Source organism: Aquila chrysaetos, chromosome 1 (assembly GCF_900496995.4).
Source record: "Aquila chrysaetos chrysaetos chromosome 1, bAquChr1.4, whole genome shotgun sequence".
In the NCBI taxonomy this organism is placed as follows: Eukaryota; Metazoa; Chordata; class Aves; order Accipitriformes; family Accipitridae; genus Aquila; species Aquila chrysaetos.
In genome coordinates, this window is record NC_044004.1 from 6272973 (window position 1) to 6294648 (window position 21676).

At 43.5% G+C, this 21676-nt stretch overlaps 1 protein-coding gene across 9 annotated transcripts in view; it reads left to right on the forward strand.

The window, feature by feature from the left end:
* The window catches only part of LOC115344281 (charged multivesicular body protein 3), a 35397-nt gene that overhangs the window by 8826 nt on the left and 4895 nt on the right, over positions 1-21676 (forward strand). Inside the window, exons 1-4 of one of the 9 annotated variants that reach the window (XM_030021327.2) lie at positions 11627-11693; positions 11724-11804; positions 16585-16645; positions 20896-21075. In XM_030021327.2, the coding sequence (XP_029877187.1) occupies positions 11760-11804; positions 16585-16645; positions 20896-21075 (286 nt within the window). In that variant the 5' untranslated portion in view covers positions 11627-11693; positions 11724-11759. Of the gene's footprint in view, positions 1-3059; positions 3829-3919; positions 4036-6186; positions 8218-8796; positions 8877-11626; positions 11805-16584; positions 16646-20895; positions 21076-21676 lie in introns of those variants that run through there. The other 8 variants (XM_030021339.2, XM_030021309.2, XM_041125146.1 and 5 more) reach the window with 8 other exon arrangements.

Below are 21676 nucleotides of genomic sequence, written 5' to 3' on the forward strand. Positions count from 1 at the left end.
TCTCTTCTTGGAAACGTGTATCTGACTTCTGGCTTAAGTGTATTCATGGCTGATTTGTTCCTATTGCGCTTAAATTGACAGCGCCCTTTAGTTTCACTGACTTCTGATCTCTACCCCACTACTCCCAGTATGTGAGGTCAATCAACCAGTTTGTTTTGTCAGGTATAATATATCCTGGGCTTTGCTTATTTCACAGCCTGTTAATATTGATGGCTTATAGTTCCTTTTGGACCAAACTAATAGGCCCAAGCTTTTCCTCCCATCGCTGTTTCTAACTGATGAACTCCCTGAGTGTCCTGTTCATTACTGAATTCAATTTCATTTCTGACACTCTGCATTATAAGATTTGTGCAGCTCTTCCTGCATGGCGTTACAATCCTCTTTTGTACATAGACGTGCTTCCCAATTTTATGTCATCTACAAATGGCTTTGGGAGACTTCAGGTTTGTGGAGGAAGGGCATGAATAGGAATATATGCTGAACTGAGCTCTAAGGTAAATCTATTAAGAAGTCTGTTAGCACCTTTCTGGCATTTTGATGTTTTCTTGCTTTAGCCAATTTCTTACTCACTCTAAAACTTCTTTTTTTTTTTTTTTTTTCACTTACTATAAAAGCTTATCTCCAGTTCTTATGAAAATTTTCCATGTGGCACAATACACGATACTCTACCAAAACTACAGACAGGGTGGTATATTCCCTTTCTCTTGAAACTCGGTTGTTTTCCTCCAGGAAAAAATGGATTTTTAACTCTCAGCTTCATCAGGAATGATGCATCTTTAGTAGTTGCATGCTGGAAAGGGGTGGAAAATTCAACTGTCTCTGCACCTTTAAAATTTGTTCTACAGTTTTGCATACTGTTGAGATCAAACTGGTGGGATAATTTTTTCATTTGCTCTTAAATACAGTTAGTAACTTGTTATTCTCATGTCAAAATGTAAATTAGTCTGACAGGGGTTTTACAAGAAATCTTCACAGGTTCATCTGTGATTTTGTGTGCTCATTGTATTACAGTTCTGGGATGGAGATTACCTGCTTACTCTGATTTAAGTGTGTTAAGTTATTATTCTTCCATCTTCAGGTGATGCAGTCTCTTCCCATAAACTCACTAACCTGTCCGTGGCCAGCCATCTCCTCTTCATTGAAAACTGAGTCAGAGCATTAATTTCATTTTAAAAAGAAAATTATCTTACATTTCTACCCTATCTTCATTGTATGGTGATCCTGCTGCTTTTCCCCCTGTTCTATTCTTATTCATATGACTGAAAAACCTTTTGGTGCAGCTTGTAATATTCTTTGTGTAGTCTAACTTGAATTGCTCATTTTTCCTGACTTTTTTTTTGATTTCTTGCCTATCTTTCTTTGCTAGCTCTTCCTTTTGACCTTTTTTCATTCCTTGTATATTCTCAAACTATTTCTAATATCTTTTTGGAAGTGTTTGCTAGGAAGAAGTGCAGGGCTTGACAAGTTTTTTCCCCTTGCTTGAAATATAAAATCCTGATAGCTTTAACACCTTGGACTTGAAGAACTTCCAGGCCTCTTCCACATTCAAATTCCTGGTCTCCTCAGTTATGAGTTTTTAGGCTAAATTTCGTAGCTTATCAAAATTCTCACTTCTTAAATAAAATCTGTTACAATTGTTTGCAATTTATCTTTAATTTAAACTGAATTACATTGTGATTGCTTAACCTGCAGTATTTTCTCAGACTCTCTCATCCACAGAGATGATGACTACTTTCCAAAATACAAACCCTTGCCTCTGTGTGGTGAACTCCTAATGAGTTACTTACAACAGTAAGTGGGTGTTGCCCGCAAGGAGCGGCTGCAGTGGACATGTTTATTTGGGTTATTTTTTGCCATAATGACATAAAAAAGCATGAGCCCAAGAAATTTTACAAAGCTTCAGTGTGCAAAACCTTAGTAGGGTTCTCTCTATCTAATTACAAAATACAAACTGCTAGTTCTGTCGTTGTCCTTCAGCATAAATAACTTTCTCCAAGAGGAAGGACTTTTTCGTGGGAAGGGAATTAAACTAGTATTAAAAAATCCACCAGTACAAACAGCCAGATGACAGTAAAACAGACTGGTGACTGTATTTGCAAAAAATCTCCTTCTCTTGTCACTTAAAGTGAATATTGTAGTATCAGACAGAAGAAACAGTTGAGCAGGATTGGCCTTCCTGCACATAACATTAGCATACTCTCAACAACTGTACTAGGCTTTTTTAGAACATGCATACAGAATTTTGGAAGAAACCCAGCTCTGAGTAGTTGTACCAAAGATTTATCAGTTATCAACATTTTACTTTTATGCTTACTAATAAAACGTAATGGTTCCTTACTATGTTGGATGCATTTATCGTGCTGTAGTAGCTCTGAGGATATACTGGCGTTAAGGTGTCTTTAGGAATGTGGTGTCTTTTAGCTGAAGTACATGAAAGGAAGACGTTTAAAGTATCCAAAGTAATTGCTTCAGTTACATTGGGTGATGAAAAGAAGCCTCAATAATACAGCAGATTTCCCCAGCTGGTTGTCTTGATGCTTGAAGGTTACGTTTAGCTAATCAAAAAGGCTTTTCTATGTGATGTGCGTGTTTTGAGAATAACTTGAAGGATTCTTATCTAGATGTTCACCTCTGGTTTTATTTAAACATTTTGGGCTCAGTGGAATGGGAGCGTAATCTGTAACTTTAGTTTAATGTTGTTTCCCTATGTAGAATGTTCTGCTTAGTGAATTCTCTTATTTTAAGTTTCTGAGAGGATGCTGCTTACTGCAAAGCAGATAATATTTTCTGAGTCTCAAAGGCCAGACATGCTTTCCAGGTCTGTGTCTCAGCCTGTACATAGAGAACTGTTAAATCATGGTGATGACTGAACTTCCAGAGGAAAGCTGACATTTGAGGTTATTAAGTCAGAAAATGATTGGGAGAAGTTTAATGGCAGGTAAACAAATACCTAACAAATGGAAGTTTCAAAACTTAATTTAAAAATATATTTTAAGTGGTTGCCAGTAAGCCTGCAGAACCATGTGAGGCATTTCTAAAATAGAAACTGAGACGGCTCATGGAGTAATGCATGATCAGTCATGTCATTCAAAATTACCTGTCAACTGGTAGGCAGGTTTTTCTTTTTCTTTTTTTTTTTTTCCCCTTCCCTGTGCAGTTATAAGTCAGAGGATGAGTGCTTATTCTTTGTCATTTGTGTCTGCAGAAGCTTACATCTAGGTGACCTGAAGTACTACTTTAATATACTAGGTTAGAACAAATTAGTCCTTGGGATAGATCACAGTGAATTATCATCCTGAAATGGCAGATGGGACATTGGAGTTGGTGGAACAGTCACGTAAAGTTACAGAGTGAGTCACTGGCAAAGCTGGAAGGAGTCAAGTTTTTTAGGTATTATCTGGGAGTTTAATCACTAGTTTCCACTGCTTAGAAATGGTTGTTGGCAGTCTAGTCTGGTACCAGGTACATGTATTCCAACTCATTTTAGTTGCTCTGAGACAACATTTCTTTGGCATGTTGTAACTTTTCATGGAGAATTGTAATAAAATAATGGTCTTTTTTACTGCGAAGAAGAAGAACCTGCTGCACCCTCTTCCTTTCTCCCCTACTATGAACTAGTTAATGATAGTTTTGTTATTTTCCAAAGGTTTTTGTTAACTACCACTGATTTTAGTATCTTAACGGGTACTTAAAATGATGATGCACTTCTGTCTTTCTGCAGAAACTGTATTTCTGTCTTAGAGCTTCACTCTCCAAAGTCATTTATTGTGATTACTGGTTGTATATACCTACTCTATATTCCAAGAGAAGGGGAAAGCACTATCAAGGGTGACTAGATCTCTGTTTTCATGAAGCTCGCTCTTTATTTCAGGAAGGAAACTTACTGTGATACTAAATTATTATTTCATTTTGGCAATAGGTCATAGCAAACGACAGAAGCCCACTGGTGGGTAAAGTCCACTGGGAGAAAATGGTGAAGAAAGTGTCAAGATTCGGCATACGTGCTGGCACTTTTAACTGTTCCAGTGACCCCAGGTATATTCTTAAAGGATTATCTAAATCCCAAGAATACCTTAAGGCTCAACTGTGTACTCGCGGCAGGGCTTGCTCTGTTGTGAAAGTAGCTGTGACAGAAGGTGGCTTTATTCATGTTTTTATCTCTATTAAAGTCTGTTCAGAATTCTCCATTACATTATTTATCAGCGTCCTAAACACAGATCGGCAGCTTCCTAAAGCATCGTGTGGGACATACATGATTAGACTATGTAGAGCGTAATACAGCAATGGAAGGGAATGAATAGAAGAGTTTGGCCTTATATTCCAGGCATTCGGGGACAAGAACTGTGCTTGCTTAGGACAAAGCCAAATATATATAGCCCACGTAAGAGAACTGTATCAGTTGTAGAGTTGTTATATTGCCACCTGGAAAGGAGAAACACAGGTTAGCATGAACCTTGCAAACAGTGCCTGCTTGTTAGGATTACTGACAAATCCTGTTCCCTGACAAATATGTGTGTGTTTATATATAAACTTGCACACACCCTTTGACAACATACAGTGTGCTATGCAAGATTCACTGTTGTTTGCCTATGATTGCGAACAAGGAAGAAGAGCAGAGCCAAAGAAGCTATCAATAATTCTGTGCTGCTGTAAAAAGAATGTTTTTTGAACATTTTGTTGGAAGCATTTGCTTCACGTGATGGGAAGCTTTGTCTATAATTCCAGTGGCATGTATGGATATGCACATGTCTTACACAGCTTAAGTCCTAAATGTTTACAGGAATCTCAAAGTTAATCATAAGAGAAAATTCTTAGACTTTGCAGTGCTTATGCAAAATAATCTCTTACAATTAAAACACTGCTATTTGAACATCTTAAAAATTTGGCAGTGTTTCTCTTTGCATAGCTCCTAACTAGTCTTAATGGTACGATCAAATACTATGTTTTAAATGAATTAATTTTTTTTCCTAATACAAGAAATGTTTTGTTGAGTAAACCCTTGTGAATAGTTTTCATCAGGTTGCAGCTGAAATTCGGAAGAACACTACATGCAACAGTAGTCAGGGTACCTTTATTAATAGCGTAATATCTTACGGCTCCTTCTAAAAATGTTACATTCAGATTCCTGAGATGGGGAGTTGTAATTGTCTAAATATATGTTGATAGACCAAAACCAGAGAGGATGTAGGTAAGATGGCTAGTGAATGAGGCTGATGGCCCCTATTTCAATGCGCAGGGTTCTCGGAGACAGTTTGCATGCCTGTTGGCTGCGTAATGTTTTGATCGTTGAAACTTGCCAGACATTTCCCAAAAGGAGGACTAGATAAATGGGGTGGTGTAGTGATGCTGGTAGGAAAGACACATGAGAGAAGGGATCTTCTGAGTCATGAGACTCATCTCATGGTTACGGGGGTCTGGACCATGACTCAGGGTTCAGCCTTGAAGAGCTTCTTCATTTAGGTATGGGTTTGGAGTTCATCCCATCACAGCACTCTGCCTGCCCTAGCAGTGGGGGTATTCTTTTAGCCCACATCACCTGGCAGCATGTGTCTGCTTTGTCCTCTGCTGGTTTTGTGGCGGGCTCTGTCGCCACACCTCTTAGCCTGTCTGCATCCTTCCAAAATGGCCCCAGTAGGAAGTGGACACTCGTCAGCTTCATTAAAGCAACTGCAAACAGAGCAATGTCTTGTTAACTTCACCCCACTGCTGCTTGGCAAAACTGGGATGGAAGGAAACACTGGGAAAGTTACCTGCAGGCTTGGGAAAGCTGTGGGACACTGAGTTATGCTGTAGTGGTTATCTTCTCGGCTGGAAGGCCAAGGAGAAATAGCTTCTAATACTAAAGCTTTATAGTGAAGAGTCACCTTGCCTGTTTTTCAAATCCAGTTACAAAGCATGCATGACTATGGCTTTGTTTACTATAATGACCCATGAAAATTAACACTATTCCTCTTCCTGTTTTATGAATACGTATCTCTCTACCACATTTCTGTAAGATCGATAACAAATGTATTGTAAGAATAAATACACTTTGCCAGAGAGTATTGGGTGCCTGTATTTCCTACTATTACATGTAAATATTCCCAGGTGCTCAGCATGTCTCATTTTGGGGCTCATAACAGAAATTAAAGGACTGGAGCTCCAGGTGTATGAAACTCTGTGAGCTAACTTGCCATTTTCTTGTAGGTACTGCAGGAGGAGGGGTTGGCTGAAATCCACCCTCATTATGTCAGTTCCACAAACCAGTACCTCCAAGGGAAAAGTAATGCTTAAGGAGTACAGTGGGCGCAAAATCGAAGTGGAGCACATTTTCAAGTGGATCACAGCCCATGCTGCTTCTCGGATCAAAACCATCTACAACTCTGAACATTTAAAAGAAGAATGGAACAAAAGTGACCAGTACCGTGTGAAAATATACCTATTTGCCAACCTCGACCAGCCTCCAGCTTTCTTCTCTGCACTAAGCGTAAAGTTTACTGGAAGAGTAGAGTTTATTTTTGTGAACGTGGAAAACTGGGACAATAGAAGTTACATGGCAGAAATTGGTATCTACAAGACACCATCGTACATACTTAGGACTCCTGAGGGGATTTACAGGTATGGAAATAACACTGGTGAATTTATATCACTACGTGCCATGGATTCCTTTTTGCGCTCTTTACAACCAGAAGTTAATGATTTATTTGTTTTAAGCTTAGTTTTGGTTAATCTGATGGCTTGGATGGACCTGTTTATTACACAAGGCGCTACTATAAAGCGTTTTGTGGTTCTTATAAGCACTTTAGGGACGTATAATTCATTACTAATTATTTCCTGGCTACCCGTGTTAGGGTTTTTGCAACTACCCTACTTAGACAGCTTTTATGAGTATAGCCTAAAACTTTTCAGGTACTCTAACACAACTACTTTGGCTTCTTGGGTAAGAGCTGATTGGATGTTCTACTCTTCGCATCCAGCCCTCTTCCTCAGCACGTACCTCGGTCATGGTTTACTAATCGATTACTTTGAGAAGAAAAGAAGACGCAATAATAACACCGATGAAGTAAATGCTAATAATCTGGAGTGGCTGTCAAGCCTGTGGGACTGGTATACCAGCTACTTGTTTCATCCTATTGCTTCTTTTCAACACTTTCCTTTTGACTCAGATTGGGATGAAGACCCGGATTTGTTCTTAGAGCGGTTGGCTTTCCCCGATCTCTGGCTTCACCCTCTGATACCAACCGATTATATAAAAAACTTACCGATGTGGAGGTTTAAATGCCTTGGCGTCCATTCTGATGAGGAAATGCTGGAAACCTTTCAAGACAGCGAAAGTGACTCTGACAGTGAAAACAAAGAGGTCTTCAGTAGTGAAAAAGAAGGCTCGGAGGACGATGAGCTAAACATGTTTCATAGGCGCAGTGAAGGAGAGCCTCGGTGCGGTGTTGAGACCTGTTCGTGTGCCAATAAATATTGTCATCACGAGCCATACGAACGGAAGGCGAGATCATACGGCTCGTACAGCACCGCAGGTGACATAGAGCCAGATTGGTCAGCCTGGCCCTCTGAGATGTTGCACTGTACAGAATGTGTTGTGTGTCTAGAAAATTTTGCAAACGATTGTCTGCTCATGGGCTTGCCGTGTGGCCACGTGTTCCACCAGAATTGCATCGTGATGTGGCTGGCTGGCGGGCGACACTGCTGCCCTGTCTGCAGGTGGGCTTCGTACAAAAAAAAGCAGCCATACACACATCCGCAGCCTTTGTCGAATGATACCCCATCTTAGCTGTGTGCTGATGTCCTTTGTAAGCTTTCAGGATATTACTGCTTGCCTTTTAAATGTTAGTCACTTAAAAGATTATGTGGTTTGAAGTTTTAGTTTAAATGTTAGTGCAGTGAACTAAAATATACATGATGCTAACGTTAACGACAGAATCATTTGGTTGCCTTGTATGTTGAACTGAACGCATACTTATCGTAAAATAACTTTTTCTTTTCAACATCTGGAAACTTGATGCTGTTTTTGTAAGCACAAAAATCAAGCCTACAACAGAAGCGTATTCCAGCAAACGTTTACAAGTTAGGATGTGGGTGAAATTGAAATTCTAATTGGAGACAGTTGCTTAATTTAAGTGTTTCTTATTTTAGAGTCTGTTCAGCACATCTTTGTTGAATATTGTATGTTGTAAGACAGTACCATTTAAAAAGAAATCAGTGAAATAAATTATTTTAAAAGGAGATTTGTAATGTTAATTGTTTTGATAAATATTTTGTGTGTATGGTTACAGATGTCTTGCTGGTCTGATTTATCTGTGAAGACAATAAAAATATAACACGACTTTTGTGACTAATAAATTATCTCTTAGTGATGCAGGAATTCATTGCTCCAGTGTTAGCCACTGGCCAAGCAGAAGGCAATGGTGTTTCACTGGGAACTACTTCCTTTGTAAGTCCTCTGCATTGAGGTGCTTCTCTGCTTGACCAGTGGTTTTCCAGTTGATTACAAACTGCTTTATGAAATGGAGACCCCCTTCTACCAGCTGTGTCTCCAGCACCCTCATCTGCCAACATCTAGGAAGACTTTAGGGTAGTCCCTCTACAGCCTCAAAGTAAACCGTCGTGAAGTAGCAGAACATTGTCATGCAGTGACAAAAGTGGCTTGCAAAGGTAAAAATTGTCAGATTCCAACTGCTGCTATTTTGAAGTGATTTCTGATTTCTTGTAGAAAAGTGATAGTGGTTGGATGCCATGAAAAATGGTGTCTGTTGTTTTCTTTATATTTCAATATGAAACCGTGGTTTTGGTTGTACCTTTCAGAAATCATCTGGCTGAAAATCCAAAGGAAATGTTGGTTGGAAAGAAAAAAAGGGGGAAAAAAAAAAAGGGAACGAGATGATGTAAGTAGAAGAAAAGGCTAAACTAGAAAGGTGTTTTCTGTTGTTTTATGTGCCACAGTAGAAGCAACAGTCTCATTTTCTTTCTTTCCTAGTTCTTGCCCATGTGGTATAAAAGGAGGATAATTAAATGAAGGTGATAATAGGAAATGTAAACACAAGTCCCTCTTGCAGTTGCGATCCATCTCTCTTTCTGGGCCTTTATATAGAGTTGGGAGGCTGGCACTCACAAAGCTGTCTGGCATTGTTTTATCTGTCCAGGGTACCTGGACACTGTTTTTTTTAAATAACAAATGTTTCATGCCTCCAGTCCCCAGGCGTCCTCCCAAGAGGATATTCTTGTAATTTTCAGAAGAGCTGTTTTTAATTGTGAGTACTTTTTCCTTGCTCATTTCCTTTTTCCTATTGCAGTACTGAAGCAGGGAGATAGAAGGGGCATAATATCATCAACTCTCCTGTGGTCCAGAAAGTAATTTCTGTTCCAGTTGAGGCCTCTCAGTACATGCCCTTTACCTGTCATTACAGTCGCCACAGAGCAGTGGAGAGGCATAACAAGGGCAAAGCATTTCTGCTTCCAGTTTGTGCAGCAGTGTGACGCTTAGCCTGTGTGCTTATCGTAAGTAGCATGTTGTTTCAGGACTGTCTGGAAACCTGCACTGAACTGGGGCCTTGCCATCTCCAGAGGGGAAATGGAGGAGAACTTTTGTGAATATAAATAAGGCTGTAGTTGATGCACTGAAGTAAACGGGCGATGCACTGTATCACAGTCCACCGTGGCCTTTTGCTGGTACTTCGGCATTCTGCCAAACTCATCGAGCAGTAAGTTCTAGCAGCACTGCGTCCTTGGAGCACTGTGTGCTCCTGGAGAGCTGCTCTGCTGCTGAAAGCTGACCTCGTACAAAGCCTGAGCAGCTCCGCTCCTGTGCACAGGTTCAGCCTTATTTGCAAACCATTGTGCAGACCTGTTTCAGCTGAAGACTTCCTTTAATGACCTCGGTTGCTCTACTAGTCCAATTCTTCTGATAAATGACACAAACTGCTGTTTAATTAGCGGGAGAGCCACAGAGGGTACATCCGTATGAGCAGATAATTATGACCAGTAGATAGCTGTGACTGAAGGTTCGGTCCCTTCCTGTCCGTTAGCCTGGGTTATATAAATTGTTGTGATCTAGTTCCTGGCGATCCATCTGTTTCAAAATCTACAGCAGCTGGTGTAGTGTATTGGTAGTCCCAGCAGGAAAGAAAAAGCAGTTGGATGTATTTATTTTATGAAATGGTTGTGTCAGTAGCAGCAGAAGCATCCAAGTAGGATTGTTTTCTATGGAGTGCAGAATCTCAGACAGCCCTTACCCAACGCGTTGACAGTTCAAAATCCAGAGAACAGAGCAAAGACTGTGCCTATATCAAGGTCAGCAGTTTTGCTGCTCGCTTGTTTTGCCTTGCTGGGCTGGGTTGTGCTAGTATTTGTAAAGTGTCTTAACTGAGATGCTAAACATTCTTGACGTAGTGTTTTATTCTCTGACACCTCGTGCCTGAAAGCTGGTGACCAACTGTAAACAAAATGTCAAACGATTGATGTGAGGTTACTTATTTCAGTAGGTTTAATGAAGGTGATGGGTGTTTTGTGCTGCTATTAGGAAAGGGTGGATTTAGATCATGTCTGAAGGTCTTTGCCAGTCTCAGTTTCAGCAATTACTGTTTTGTTACACTCGCTTTCCCACTGCTGGTACCCAGTCCAAAATGAAAGCTCTTCTTTCCAAAGTGTGTTTAGATCTGTCTTTGTTCTGCGTTAGGTTTTGGAAGGAAAAAAGACAGAGGTGAACTGTACATTTTTGTAACTGTTATTAAAATGTCTTTCTCTGGGAATTAAATAACAAGGGTAAGTATAATTGTAAGGTATTAGAGTGAGATTAAGCTAATAGCACCTTTTTCTTCCTAAGCTTTTGCACTCTTTCTGTGCATCAGTGATTATTTCTAGTCCTGTGTCTCAGCTTGTGCATTGGGGCGTAAGGAGATGGACTGACCCGCTGGCGCTTGCCCCGCAGCACCTAGCAGGGTGGCTCCAAGCTGTCCATTAATTTTGGCCAGGTTACCCGCCCTTCGCTGGGGAAAGGACGGCAGGGGGTGGAGATGAGCCAGGCCTCACTGGTGGGGCATCTCTGAAAGAACCCTGGCAGCTGAAGACGAGGCAGGCAACGTCTTCCGTGCCGCTTCTCTTTCTCTTCAGGTCTCCTCTGGGTCTTCCCTGGGCAGCAGGGGAAAGATACGAAGTGTAGCTGGTGTCACCCCTTGCACGACTAGATTCTATAAATACTGTGCTTTCCTGCAGCCTGTGTGACAGAGCGAGGACAGGTGGTGACCTAACCTCCTCCGGCACCTGCTTTTATCGCTCTCAACTGCACCGGCCCACCATAAACTCCTGCCGGTCGCCTTTGCCGTGCCACCGTCCTACGGTCGGAGAATGGACCCGGGCAGTGTAAGGGCCGCGGCCGAACCCTGTCACGGCCTCCGCACACCCTTTTCCACACGGCGCGGGCGTGAGCTGCTCCTTCGGGCCGTGTGAAGCGGCGTGGGGCCGTGTGAAGCGTGGCTGTGGCCGACGACCGTTGGGACCCCGCCCAGGGGCGGGGCGAGGGGGCGGGGCGCGACCGCTTAGGCATCCCCAGCCCCTCCCGCACCGGCGGCGCATGAGCGGTGCGGGAGGCGGCGTGCGCATGCGTGATAAGGGGGAGGAGTCGGGAGTGGCCGGCGCCGCATGCGCAGTGGGGATCGCCGGCCCCTGACGGCGGGAGGGAACGGGAAGGGGAACCGGAACCGGAACGGGAACGGGAAGGGGAACCGGAACAGGAGCCCGGCGGGGCCGGGCGGTGCGGGGCGGCTGCCGCCATGGGCCTCTTCGGGAAGACCCCTGAGAAGCCGCCCAAGGAGCTGGTGAGACCCTGGAGGCGGCCGGGGGGGGGGCGGCGGCCTAGATACATGGCGTTGCCATGGCGCCGGGCGGGGGCTGAGGCGGGACCGGGGCCGGCCTGGGCCAGGGCCAGGCACCGCGGAGCCGGGGGCCTCGCCTGCTTACACCCGCCCCGGGACTGACTGCGAGGCCGGGGGGGAGGAGGGTTGGGAGAGGCCGGCGTGCCCCGGAGAGCTCTGTCCGGCGGGTGGGCCTGGGCAGCACGCGAGGAGCCCCTCTAGTTCGTCCCCAGGCGGGCTGGGGGCACCCGCCCTCGGTTACTTCGGTTCTTCCGAAATGCAGGAGCTTCTTAACGCGCTCGGTCCGCTGTCAGAGAGCTCCTGCTCCCTGCAGGTGTGGAGAGACCGGGGGGGGGATGCTTCTCGGGGCCGCAGGAGCTGTAGCCAAAGGAGCAATGCAGTAGCCAAAGGAGCGATGTGTCCTGGGTGCCGTGGTTTGGGGAGGCTTAGTCAGCGGCTCCTGGGTTTTTTGGCTTGCTGTTAGCTGTCTTCCATGGCTTCTAGCTCTCCGGCTTCGTTAGGGGCCTCTAGCTCCTGTTGGGAAGGTAGTCTTAAAATATGAATAACTGAAATATTGGGACTTGGGGGGGGGGGGGGGGTTTGAGTCTGCAGACAAACTGTGTAAGCCTTGCTTCTACGCACAGATTTGTAATGTCACAGTGAAATGAAATAATCAAGATACTGGCGGATTTAACTGTTGCCTTTCATAAATCACTACTAATGTGTTAATAAAAAAAATATCTGCTATTTGGTGGGGGGAAGGATCAAATACGTTAGAGGTACTAAAAAAGCAAAAGGGGAAGGATTACAGACACCTAAATTGAAGGCTTAGAAGACCTGCACTGTCACAGATATTCCCTGCTGCTTTGTAGCAGCTGAGTCCCGAGGAGCAGCCTGTAGTCGTTGCTTGTTGGATGATAGCGTTAGATGAGGAATATACCTTTGATAGCGTACTTTCCCTTCCTCCTCTATTTGTGTCGGAGCCACGCGGGTTGGTTATAGTTTCCTAAGTTCACAAGCAGCGTTGGAAGATGCCACAGAAAGAACTGACGTTTAGAGACTGTGGCTTTCAGTGGTGGGATAAAGCAGCAGACAACCGTTTAACCCACACAGTGTGGTTATGCTGTACTGATAAGTTCTTGTTATTTCATGTCTGATGACCTCTCTTTTGCCTTCTGTAACTGACAAGCTTATGTTTTCCGGTAACACAGCATGTCTGTGGGTCACCTTTGAGGTGTTTGCAGAAAAGCCTGCAAAGGTGCTAGAAAACGGGTGTGTCTGACCCTTAGGGAGAAATGACGTGGGTCATCTTGCTGTCATGAGCACGCTCTTGGGTTGCAGGCTGGCACAATGACTTCACAGGCCATAACAGTGATATTGAGAAACCCATTACTAGTAAGAAATTTCTTTCCTGCTGTATCTAACTGCAGCTTTAGAAGGAAAAAGAAGTAGTTAGTTCTGCTTACTAGATGACAGGGAAACAGCACCACTTCCTTGTGTCTGCCAGCAGCTGCACACAAGATACTGTCCCTGAGTAGGGCTAGAGAAAGCAATCCAAGCACCACAGGAGGTGGCTGGATGGGAAGAGGTTGAGATTTTTGTAGTGGCAGTGGTTTGCCCTGGGTTTGCTTGTATGCTCACTCTCTGTTGATGGGAGAGAATTTATTTATGAATGATACAAGGCAAACATCTTCAGTCCTTGAGAGAAGCTAGTGATGCATTTCAGCCTGTCTAAGCCTGGGGGCCTACTATACATTTAATGCCATGCCTGGACTGTTTGAGCTTTAAAAGTGTTTTTTCCTCCAATGTAGTCTAAGTGGATTATTTCAGCTTAGTGTTTTGCTGGCTGACCCTCTGTTGTGATGCAGTGCTGTGAGAATGACGTTTTTGTTTATGTTGGAAGTGGAAGCAAAATAGCTTCATCAGCATGGAGTTGTGCTTAGGGTAATTAGCCTTGCTTAGTTGGCCAAAGTACTCCTATTCCCAGCATTGCTACCTCTGGTCTGCATTGTGCTGTGGTTCATAGCCGTAACCCTGGTGTCCGGTGAGAGATCACCAATATAGCTTCTTTACTGCTCAATAAATTGCCGTGTCTCACATAATTGGAAGCATGCAGTAGTCTAGATGAGAGTTAATGGGATTTCCTCCTCCTCTTATAAGCAAAACTGGTGATTAGCGTTGGGAAGACCAGAGAATAAAGAAGCATCCAGTCTGCCTTCATGAGGACAGTTGTGTGAAGCAGCTTATTCCTGGGCAGTACTAGGGATGAGCTATCAGAGTTTTCTGCTGTCAGAGTTAGCAGGGATTGATGACAACATACGGCCAGTTGTGGTTTAATGGTGTCTTTGTGCTGGGTTGTGCATCACAGAGACAGAATCTGTGAATCCTGCTGTAGTTCATTTGACAGTTGCCGATTGTGCTTGGACATGAAGGCTTAATACATGTTGGTTTGTTCTAGAATACAAGTTGTAGAGCAGATCTCTGGAAGATGTTACATTTGAGACATGACACTTGGCCGGCCAGAGTTCAATCATGTTTTACCACAGTCTCTTCCCCCTGCTTTTCTCCCTCTAGTGTCGGCATACTCAAAAGAGGGACCTTCTTAGCTTCTTATGAGGGTGAGGAATGAATGTACCTCACCTTTTCTGCTCTGTTCTGAAGAACAAGAGAGGAGGCTGCAGTCAGTCCTGCAAGGGTTGGGTTGTTTTTTTGTTTTTTTCGCTGTAATAAAATAGGATTCAATTAAAGGTACAGGAGCTTTCTGAAACCCCTTCAAAACTTCTGCACACCTGTAATGTGCACGCACAGAGCTCTGCAGGGCTTTTGGGTTTGGGTTTTTTTGCAGCAGGTTTTGTGCTTGGGCAGCTCTGATGGTGGTGGTTGTCTGTAGTCAAAACATGGTCTTGTTCATCGTGACTGAGAGCGTTTCTTTTGAGACCGGTAAAGGTCTAAGAATCCGTCTTGCTCTGCTGGGCTCATGCACTGAAGAACACTCTTTATAGTTCTGTTATAAAGCTTATTCAGGTAGACAAAAGCTTTTTACTTGAATAAAAAAACTCACATAAAAATCAAGGCAATTTTCATATGAAACTATTCATACAGTCAACTAGACTTCTTGAGTGGCCTGTGCACTGGCATGTACAGGGTGCAAGTGGATCCATGAACTAGAGGTTATCTTAATACTTAGGGTGTTGGTTTTTTAGATACTGTGCAAAATCTGTACTGCTGCTAATAAAAGTAGCAGCAGAGCTTCCACTCTGTTCCTGTGCTAGTGTTATCTCCTGATTCTTGATTCTGGTGTTGTATAGCCCCTCTCTGCTTCTCTATTTGCCACAAGTGCTTCCAGTTCTCAGCTGGGTGTCTGGCGGCTGCTGCCTGTCTGGTGTCTCCGCTTCCCCGGAGAGGTGGTCAGGGCAAGTGGGTGCTCCCCACCTCTTCAGCGCCCTGTGTTGGGGGAGCCAGGAGTGCTGGAACAGGGAGATCTTGGCAAGTCCCAGGAGGGAAGCCGTAGAGGGGATGGCTGTGTTTGAAGCCCCCACCAAAGGCAAGGGAAGGGAAGCTGGAGGGCAGAGCTGCCGTGCAGAGGGACCTGAGCAAGCGGGAGGAACGGGCCAGCAGGAACCTCACGATGTTGAGCAATGCGAGGTTGTACACGTGGGACAACCATCCCTGCGCGTGGGGTTGTGCAGCCTGGGGCTGGCTGGGCAGCAACTCTGCAGGAAGGGACCTGGGCTTCCCGTGGATAATAAACATGAGCTAGCAGTGCACCTTCGTGGCAATGAGGGCAAACTGGGCTGCATTGGCAAGCTGTAATCATCATGTTGAGGCAAATGGTTGTTCAATTACTCTGCTACATTCGGCATTAATGAGGCCACACCTGCAAAACAGCATCCTGGTTTGGGCACCCAGTGCGATAAGGATATCAACAAACTGGGGAGAGTGCGGCAGAGGGCCAACATGATGGTGGAGGACTGGAGCCCATGACACAGGAGGAGAAACTGAGGGAACTGGGCTTGGTTTAGCTTGGAGAAAGGAAAGCAAAGGGTCTAAAGCCTTTTCACTGCCTCTAATGGGGTTGTAGCGAAGACAGAGCCAGGTACTTTTTCAGGTGTGCCCAGTGACAGGAAAGGGGCTACAGCCACAGGTGGCCAGAAGAGAATTTTGAATTGGACATGAGGAAAGTTCTACACCACAGGAATGATTAAGTGCTGGAACAGATGCCCGGAGCAGCTGTGAAGTCTCTGCCCTTGGACAGTGTCAAAACTCAATGGACGAGGCCCCGAGCAACCTGGCTGAACTTGGTCCTGCTTTGAGTAGGAGGTTGGCTTGGAGACCCCCTGGGGTTCCTTCTGACTGAAATGGGTAGTACTGCTCTTGGTGCTGTCATCCTGTGCCAAAGTTTCTACTGTATGCTGAAGTCTCCTGCAAGCAAGTTTCCTCTGTACAGCGATGTCACTCTGATGTGGAAAATTAGCCAGGCAGTGAGCGTCTCTGATTCACAGATTGTGTCCTCCTTAACTCCTTGTCTGAATGTTAAGAGGAGTGCAATAATCTATGGTACCTCTGCAATGTGGTTTGTTTTTTATTATTATTATTTGAATAATGAAATATTTAAACATCACTCATAACTTAAAGCTTGTGCATTTTGAAGTGCTTTCGATATTGAATGGTTAAGTTACATGAAAGTATAAAAGCGTAGTTTTAAAGATGGAATTTCAAGTAACTCTCACTTTCTCTTTTTAAGGTCAATGAATGGTCCTTGAAGATAAGGAAAGAAATGAGAGTGATTGATAGACAGATCAGAGGTTTGTACTTATGTCTCATTTTTTGTTTTTCCTTTCCCTGTCTGCCTTTAATTGGGGGAGGCTGTGAAATCTAATAACCTGGGGTACTCTATTGCATCTGGAATAAAGGAAGACAAATGTGATCCCGGGGCCAGACTGTCTGTGTTACAAAATGACGTCGTTGTAAAGTTCTCCAAGTAAAATTTTCAAAAAGAACCTGAATATTGTATCCTTCCAGTAAGACATAATGCTCTTAAATCCCATTTGATAAGATGAATTAGACTTACAATCCAGAATTTCACCCACATTGATTTAATGCATAGTATCAGTGTGGTATGTAATTCCACATGTTCCACAGGTGTGTACTGGCATGAAGTACTGGTGCTAAACAAAAGTAGCTTGCTGTCAGCTTGGGAAAATTGCAAACAGGAGAGAGGAAAAAAAAAGAAAGACTTTTCTCAGTGGGTGTTTTGCTATTAAATTATGGGCATTACGCTTCTGAAGAGGTCTTGAAAAGCAGAGGAGTTGCTTATTATTACACTGCTGCTAGTTCAGTTTCTTTTTCTCTCCTCTGCCCACCTTCCCAGAATCTGAAAATAGGTTTGGGGCTAGATTCTTTTTTCACCTTTTTGTCTACTACACTGCCCTCAGGATTGGTCCATGGGATGTGCTGGTAAAGGATATTTTGTGTCAGCATCTGGTTATTAGGCACATGCCTGTTTTGAGTGACTCAAGGGGTATGTTCTCCCCTCCCCCTTTCCTCCCCAGCCCCACACTTCTGGAGTAAGCTGGCAGGGTTCATGTGTTCTCCCACTTGTAGATTTGTCTGAGTTGGTTGAAGAGAGATGCTCGTGCAGCACAAAGTCTGTCTTTGTCCTCATCTGTAAAATGAGGAACAGGGTTTATGCCTTTTCCGGGAAAACCGATGTACAGTGATGTTCGTTATGCTTGTGAATTGTTTTGCATTCTCCAAGGCACTTTGTGTGGCTGTATTGGGCACAGAGCAACTGAAATGTGCCTGATCTTGTTAGCAAAGTGTGTTTTGGAAGCCACATCTTCCGTGGGAGCAAACTACCCGCGTGTTCACTATTGATGGTTTCTTGAAATTTTGTTTTTCTCGCAAGTTTATGCAAGCTGTAATACTTCTAATGGCCTATATAGATATTGTGTTATGTGGTAGTCTGGTATTTTGATGTGGTTGTAAATCTCATTATTTTAACAGCTCTAAACTTGTCTGTATATGTATTTCAGAGTGTTACGTTCAAAGAAATACAGTTCAGCACGTGAGAGCTTATAGTAACCGCCAACCATCTGCTATTCTGGTAATTCCCATTAAAATAAGGTATAGAATATGTTCGTAATGCCCATATTGTGCTAGGATTTCACATCTTACCAAGTGTCAGCTGTGGAAGTATGTGGATCTGCTGGACACTTACCAGGCTAGCAGGCTGCTGCTGAAAGATGACAGCCACGTGCCACTAAAGGTTTTCTTCCGAAAATTACCCACTGCAGTTGGATTCTGCCATGCTTTTATCATTTCAGTTGAGACTTACACAGGAAATCGCTGCAATCTTTGAGTAAGGATGCTGAGCTGGGACCTGTCTTAGTTTCCCTGGGGAAGGCTGTGCTAGATGTGTTTTGATATGGCAACACTCAGATTCACCTGGGATGAACTGAGTGGGCTTGGATAACTAACTCGAACACCGGGCTCGCCCAGTCAGCGCAGCTACTGATATAGCAACGCACTGTTTCAAACCATCTGTTGTTAGACTTTTGCTGCTGTAGTGATTTCTGTTTGGTGTAGGTTGCTTTTGAGGGCTTGGAAGGTTTGAAGAAATGAAAGGTATCCTTGTGACTTCAGAATTGAATTTTTTCGAGTTAATATAGTTGGAGTAATAAAGTAACTTTGTGCTTTACTGAGCTTGCAAGTTCCTCTCGCAGGTGCTTTGGACTGCTTTGTGCCTCTGTTGTGCTTGGTAGTGCTGCAGAGGGACTGGTGTAGTGACTTTGGCTCACTAGAGGTGCATAGCTGGCATTGACCTTCAAAGACAGAGTTGACTGTTCTTGCATATTTGTGCCACCAGTATCATATTCAGCAGTTCGTCATGCAAGCATGAAAGTGTTCACTCGAGTATGGGGCCACCCTACGCTAGTTTGGATGTAGTAACACAATACTTGTGGTTGTTTTTAGCCTGACAAAGCGAATGTCATAATTCCTCAGTACTGCTGGAGTACTCCTGGTGCTTTCTATTTTCTGCTGTACCACTTCAGCTGTTTCTTACCTGTTCTGATATGCTGTGACTCTGACCTACAGATGTCTTCAAGCTTGTGATGTTTCTGCAAATACTAGTTGGGAAGCAGCAAGGAGTATGTTTTTCTGATTATGATCGTAGAGATTTCTGCCAGTCCTTCACAGTAAAGACGCCATTGAATGATACCGAGAGAATGACTCATCTTGAGTACAGGGTTCATTAACTCCCACGTGAGAAGCTGCGTCGAAGTCTCCAAGTCAGCATGTGCCAAAAAGTGTGCGTTGAACCCTTTGTTTTTATAAAAGGGCAACTTCTGATTCTTGCCTACATATAATTTTGGTCTGGTATAAATCAAGAAGGCTCAGACAAAACCAAATTTGAACAAAGCCATTGCTAGAAAGAATTGTTCATGTGGTTCAGCTTTTTGCAGGAAAGTGTGCCTAACCCTTGCTATCTGATCTTTATTTACCTTGGGGTGATTTTTTTACAGACTTAGAGCCATATTTCATCAGTGGCTAATTTATTGCTGAGTCTGGAAAAGGAAGGGGGTTGATACAGCCCCTGCTTATTCCTGGATTTCTTACTCTGAGTTTTTTTTGAGGTACCTGGCTTCTGCTGTACACAGCCAGTGTTATCGAACAAGGCAGACATAGACATATGAACAGTCACATCAGATTTGCTAGAGAAACCGATGTTATTTAAGGAAGCCTATTTAGTGTGTAATATTTCAGATCCAGCCATTTGGTGCTTACTTAGTACAGGCTTAGTTGAGTATTCCTGTTCCAGCATGCACTTATAAAAAGCTGTTGCATGAAGCTGGATACCAGGAGACTTTGAACAGGCTGTTTTAAGTTATATCTAACGATTTGCTATCATACTAGTTTTTGCTGATAAATTATCCACAGCTTTGGCGCCAGCCAGCTTATAATTTGAATATGCCAGTTTATACAAATACTTAATGCACGTGTGTTTAAAGCATGAGCAGTAGAAACTCAAGACCTTAACTCCTTAAGTACAAGTATAGACTTGGTTGGGTATCCAGTTGAGGCTAAATGAATTGTGCCTGATGGGGGGAATAATTAAGCCTATCTGCAAGAATTAAGGCTTTTTTTGGCAGTAATAAACAAATCTGTGGTTCTAAGTAACTCTTAAAGTTGTGGATGCACCCTTATAAATTCACTATATAAGTGGTTATGCTTTTTTTTTTTTTTTTAAAGGCACTGTATATCTAAAGCTTTCTAGTCTCCGTGAGATCAGCCTTCTACAATTTTTCTGAATGTATTTTTTTTCAGAAAGACACAATTCAGGGGTTTAGAAATAGTGAGGACAGTTTTGCCCACAACAGCCCTCACATTCACTTGAAAGTGGGCATATAGGTTAAGCTTTGAATGTAGTCTGACAGGTAAGTCTTTTTGCTGGTAAAATGCCTGTCCATCTTCTGACACTACTAGTTTTAAACTCCTTGTGACAACTTTGTTCCTTCCTGGTGAAGTGGTGCTATCTGGTGATGAACACAGAAGAGGTAATCTTGTAGGCAGGAAATCGATACAGCAGCCTTAAACTGTGTGTGTATATTTGTGTGTATGTGTGTGTATACACACACACATATATACTTATATCAGGCCAGTTTAATTGTCAGGAAGTTATTCTGAAGTTGTAAGTCAATTAGTCATCTCAGAGTGCTTTGTTCTTACTGGATCTTTCTTGTTTCTTAAGAATTCGTCTTAGTCAGCTCAGCTTTGTGCAGTGATATTCCTGGACAGTCCTTTACAGTACTCTTAACTGCAAAGGAAGATACAGAGCTGGATGTTTAGTAATGAGAATTTTCCTACTAATATTCAGTTGAATTAATTAGCTAACATGTAAATCAGCCTAGAAGAAGGTCTTTGAGTAACAGAGGGAATCTGAAATCAAGCAGAAACAATTCTTTGCATTGAAAATACACCCCAACAAATGACTGGTTTATCTTCCATATCCTTAGCAGTTTGTCATTATTTGCTGTGTTTTTCTGTACTCCAGATATCCAGAGAGAAGAGGAGAAGGTGAAGCGGTCAATAAAGGATGCTGCCAAAAAGGGTCAGAAAGATGTGTGTGTGATCTTGGCGAAGGAACTGATCCGCTCTCGAAAGGCCGTAAGCAAACTCTATGCATCCAAAGCTCACATGAACTCTGTTCTCATGGGGATGAAGAACCAGCTCGGTAAGAACAACTACTGAGCGCTTCTAGCTTTAGAGGTGAGGTCTGGGTTTCCATTTTTAGAACCGAGGCCAAATGCAGGCAGAGCTTGAATTTGGAAGTAGTCCTACTCTGTGAAAGGCAGCTCATTCCAGTGACGCAGGGAAATTCCTCCTGTAGCAGTCCCAGAGGTGTGAGGCTCCTGCAGTTCCACATCCCCGCATCCACCAGGCCGAGAACCTGTTCCCAGTAGGCGCACGCAGCCACACAGACTCCCAGCAGTGCCCTTACCAGCACCCATGTAAACACGCAGCGTTCACACAAACATGGACAGCTCAGTCCTGGTCTTCCTCTTCAGCTGACTGGGACCGAGGTCCACTAGTAGAACACATATATACACACACAGACAATACATGGGTTGTTCCAGTAGCTGCTCTCAGACATTCAGTCTAAGCTGGCCAGCTATCTGGTAACTGGCCCCGGATCTCCTCCTCTGCCTGAGCTGCTGGTACCTGGTCCAGTAGGCCCCTGAGGTTTGTGTGTTCCCTGGTCCATCTTGATCCCTCCCATTCTCTACCTTTGGCCGTTCCCCTAAACACCCATAATAAGTTTCTCATGTTCAGTC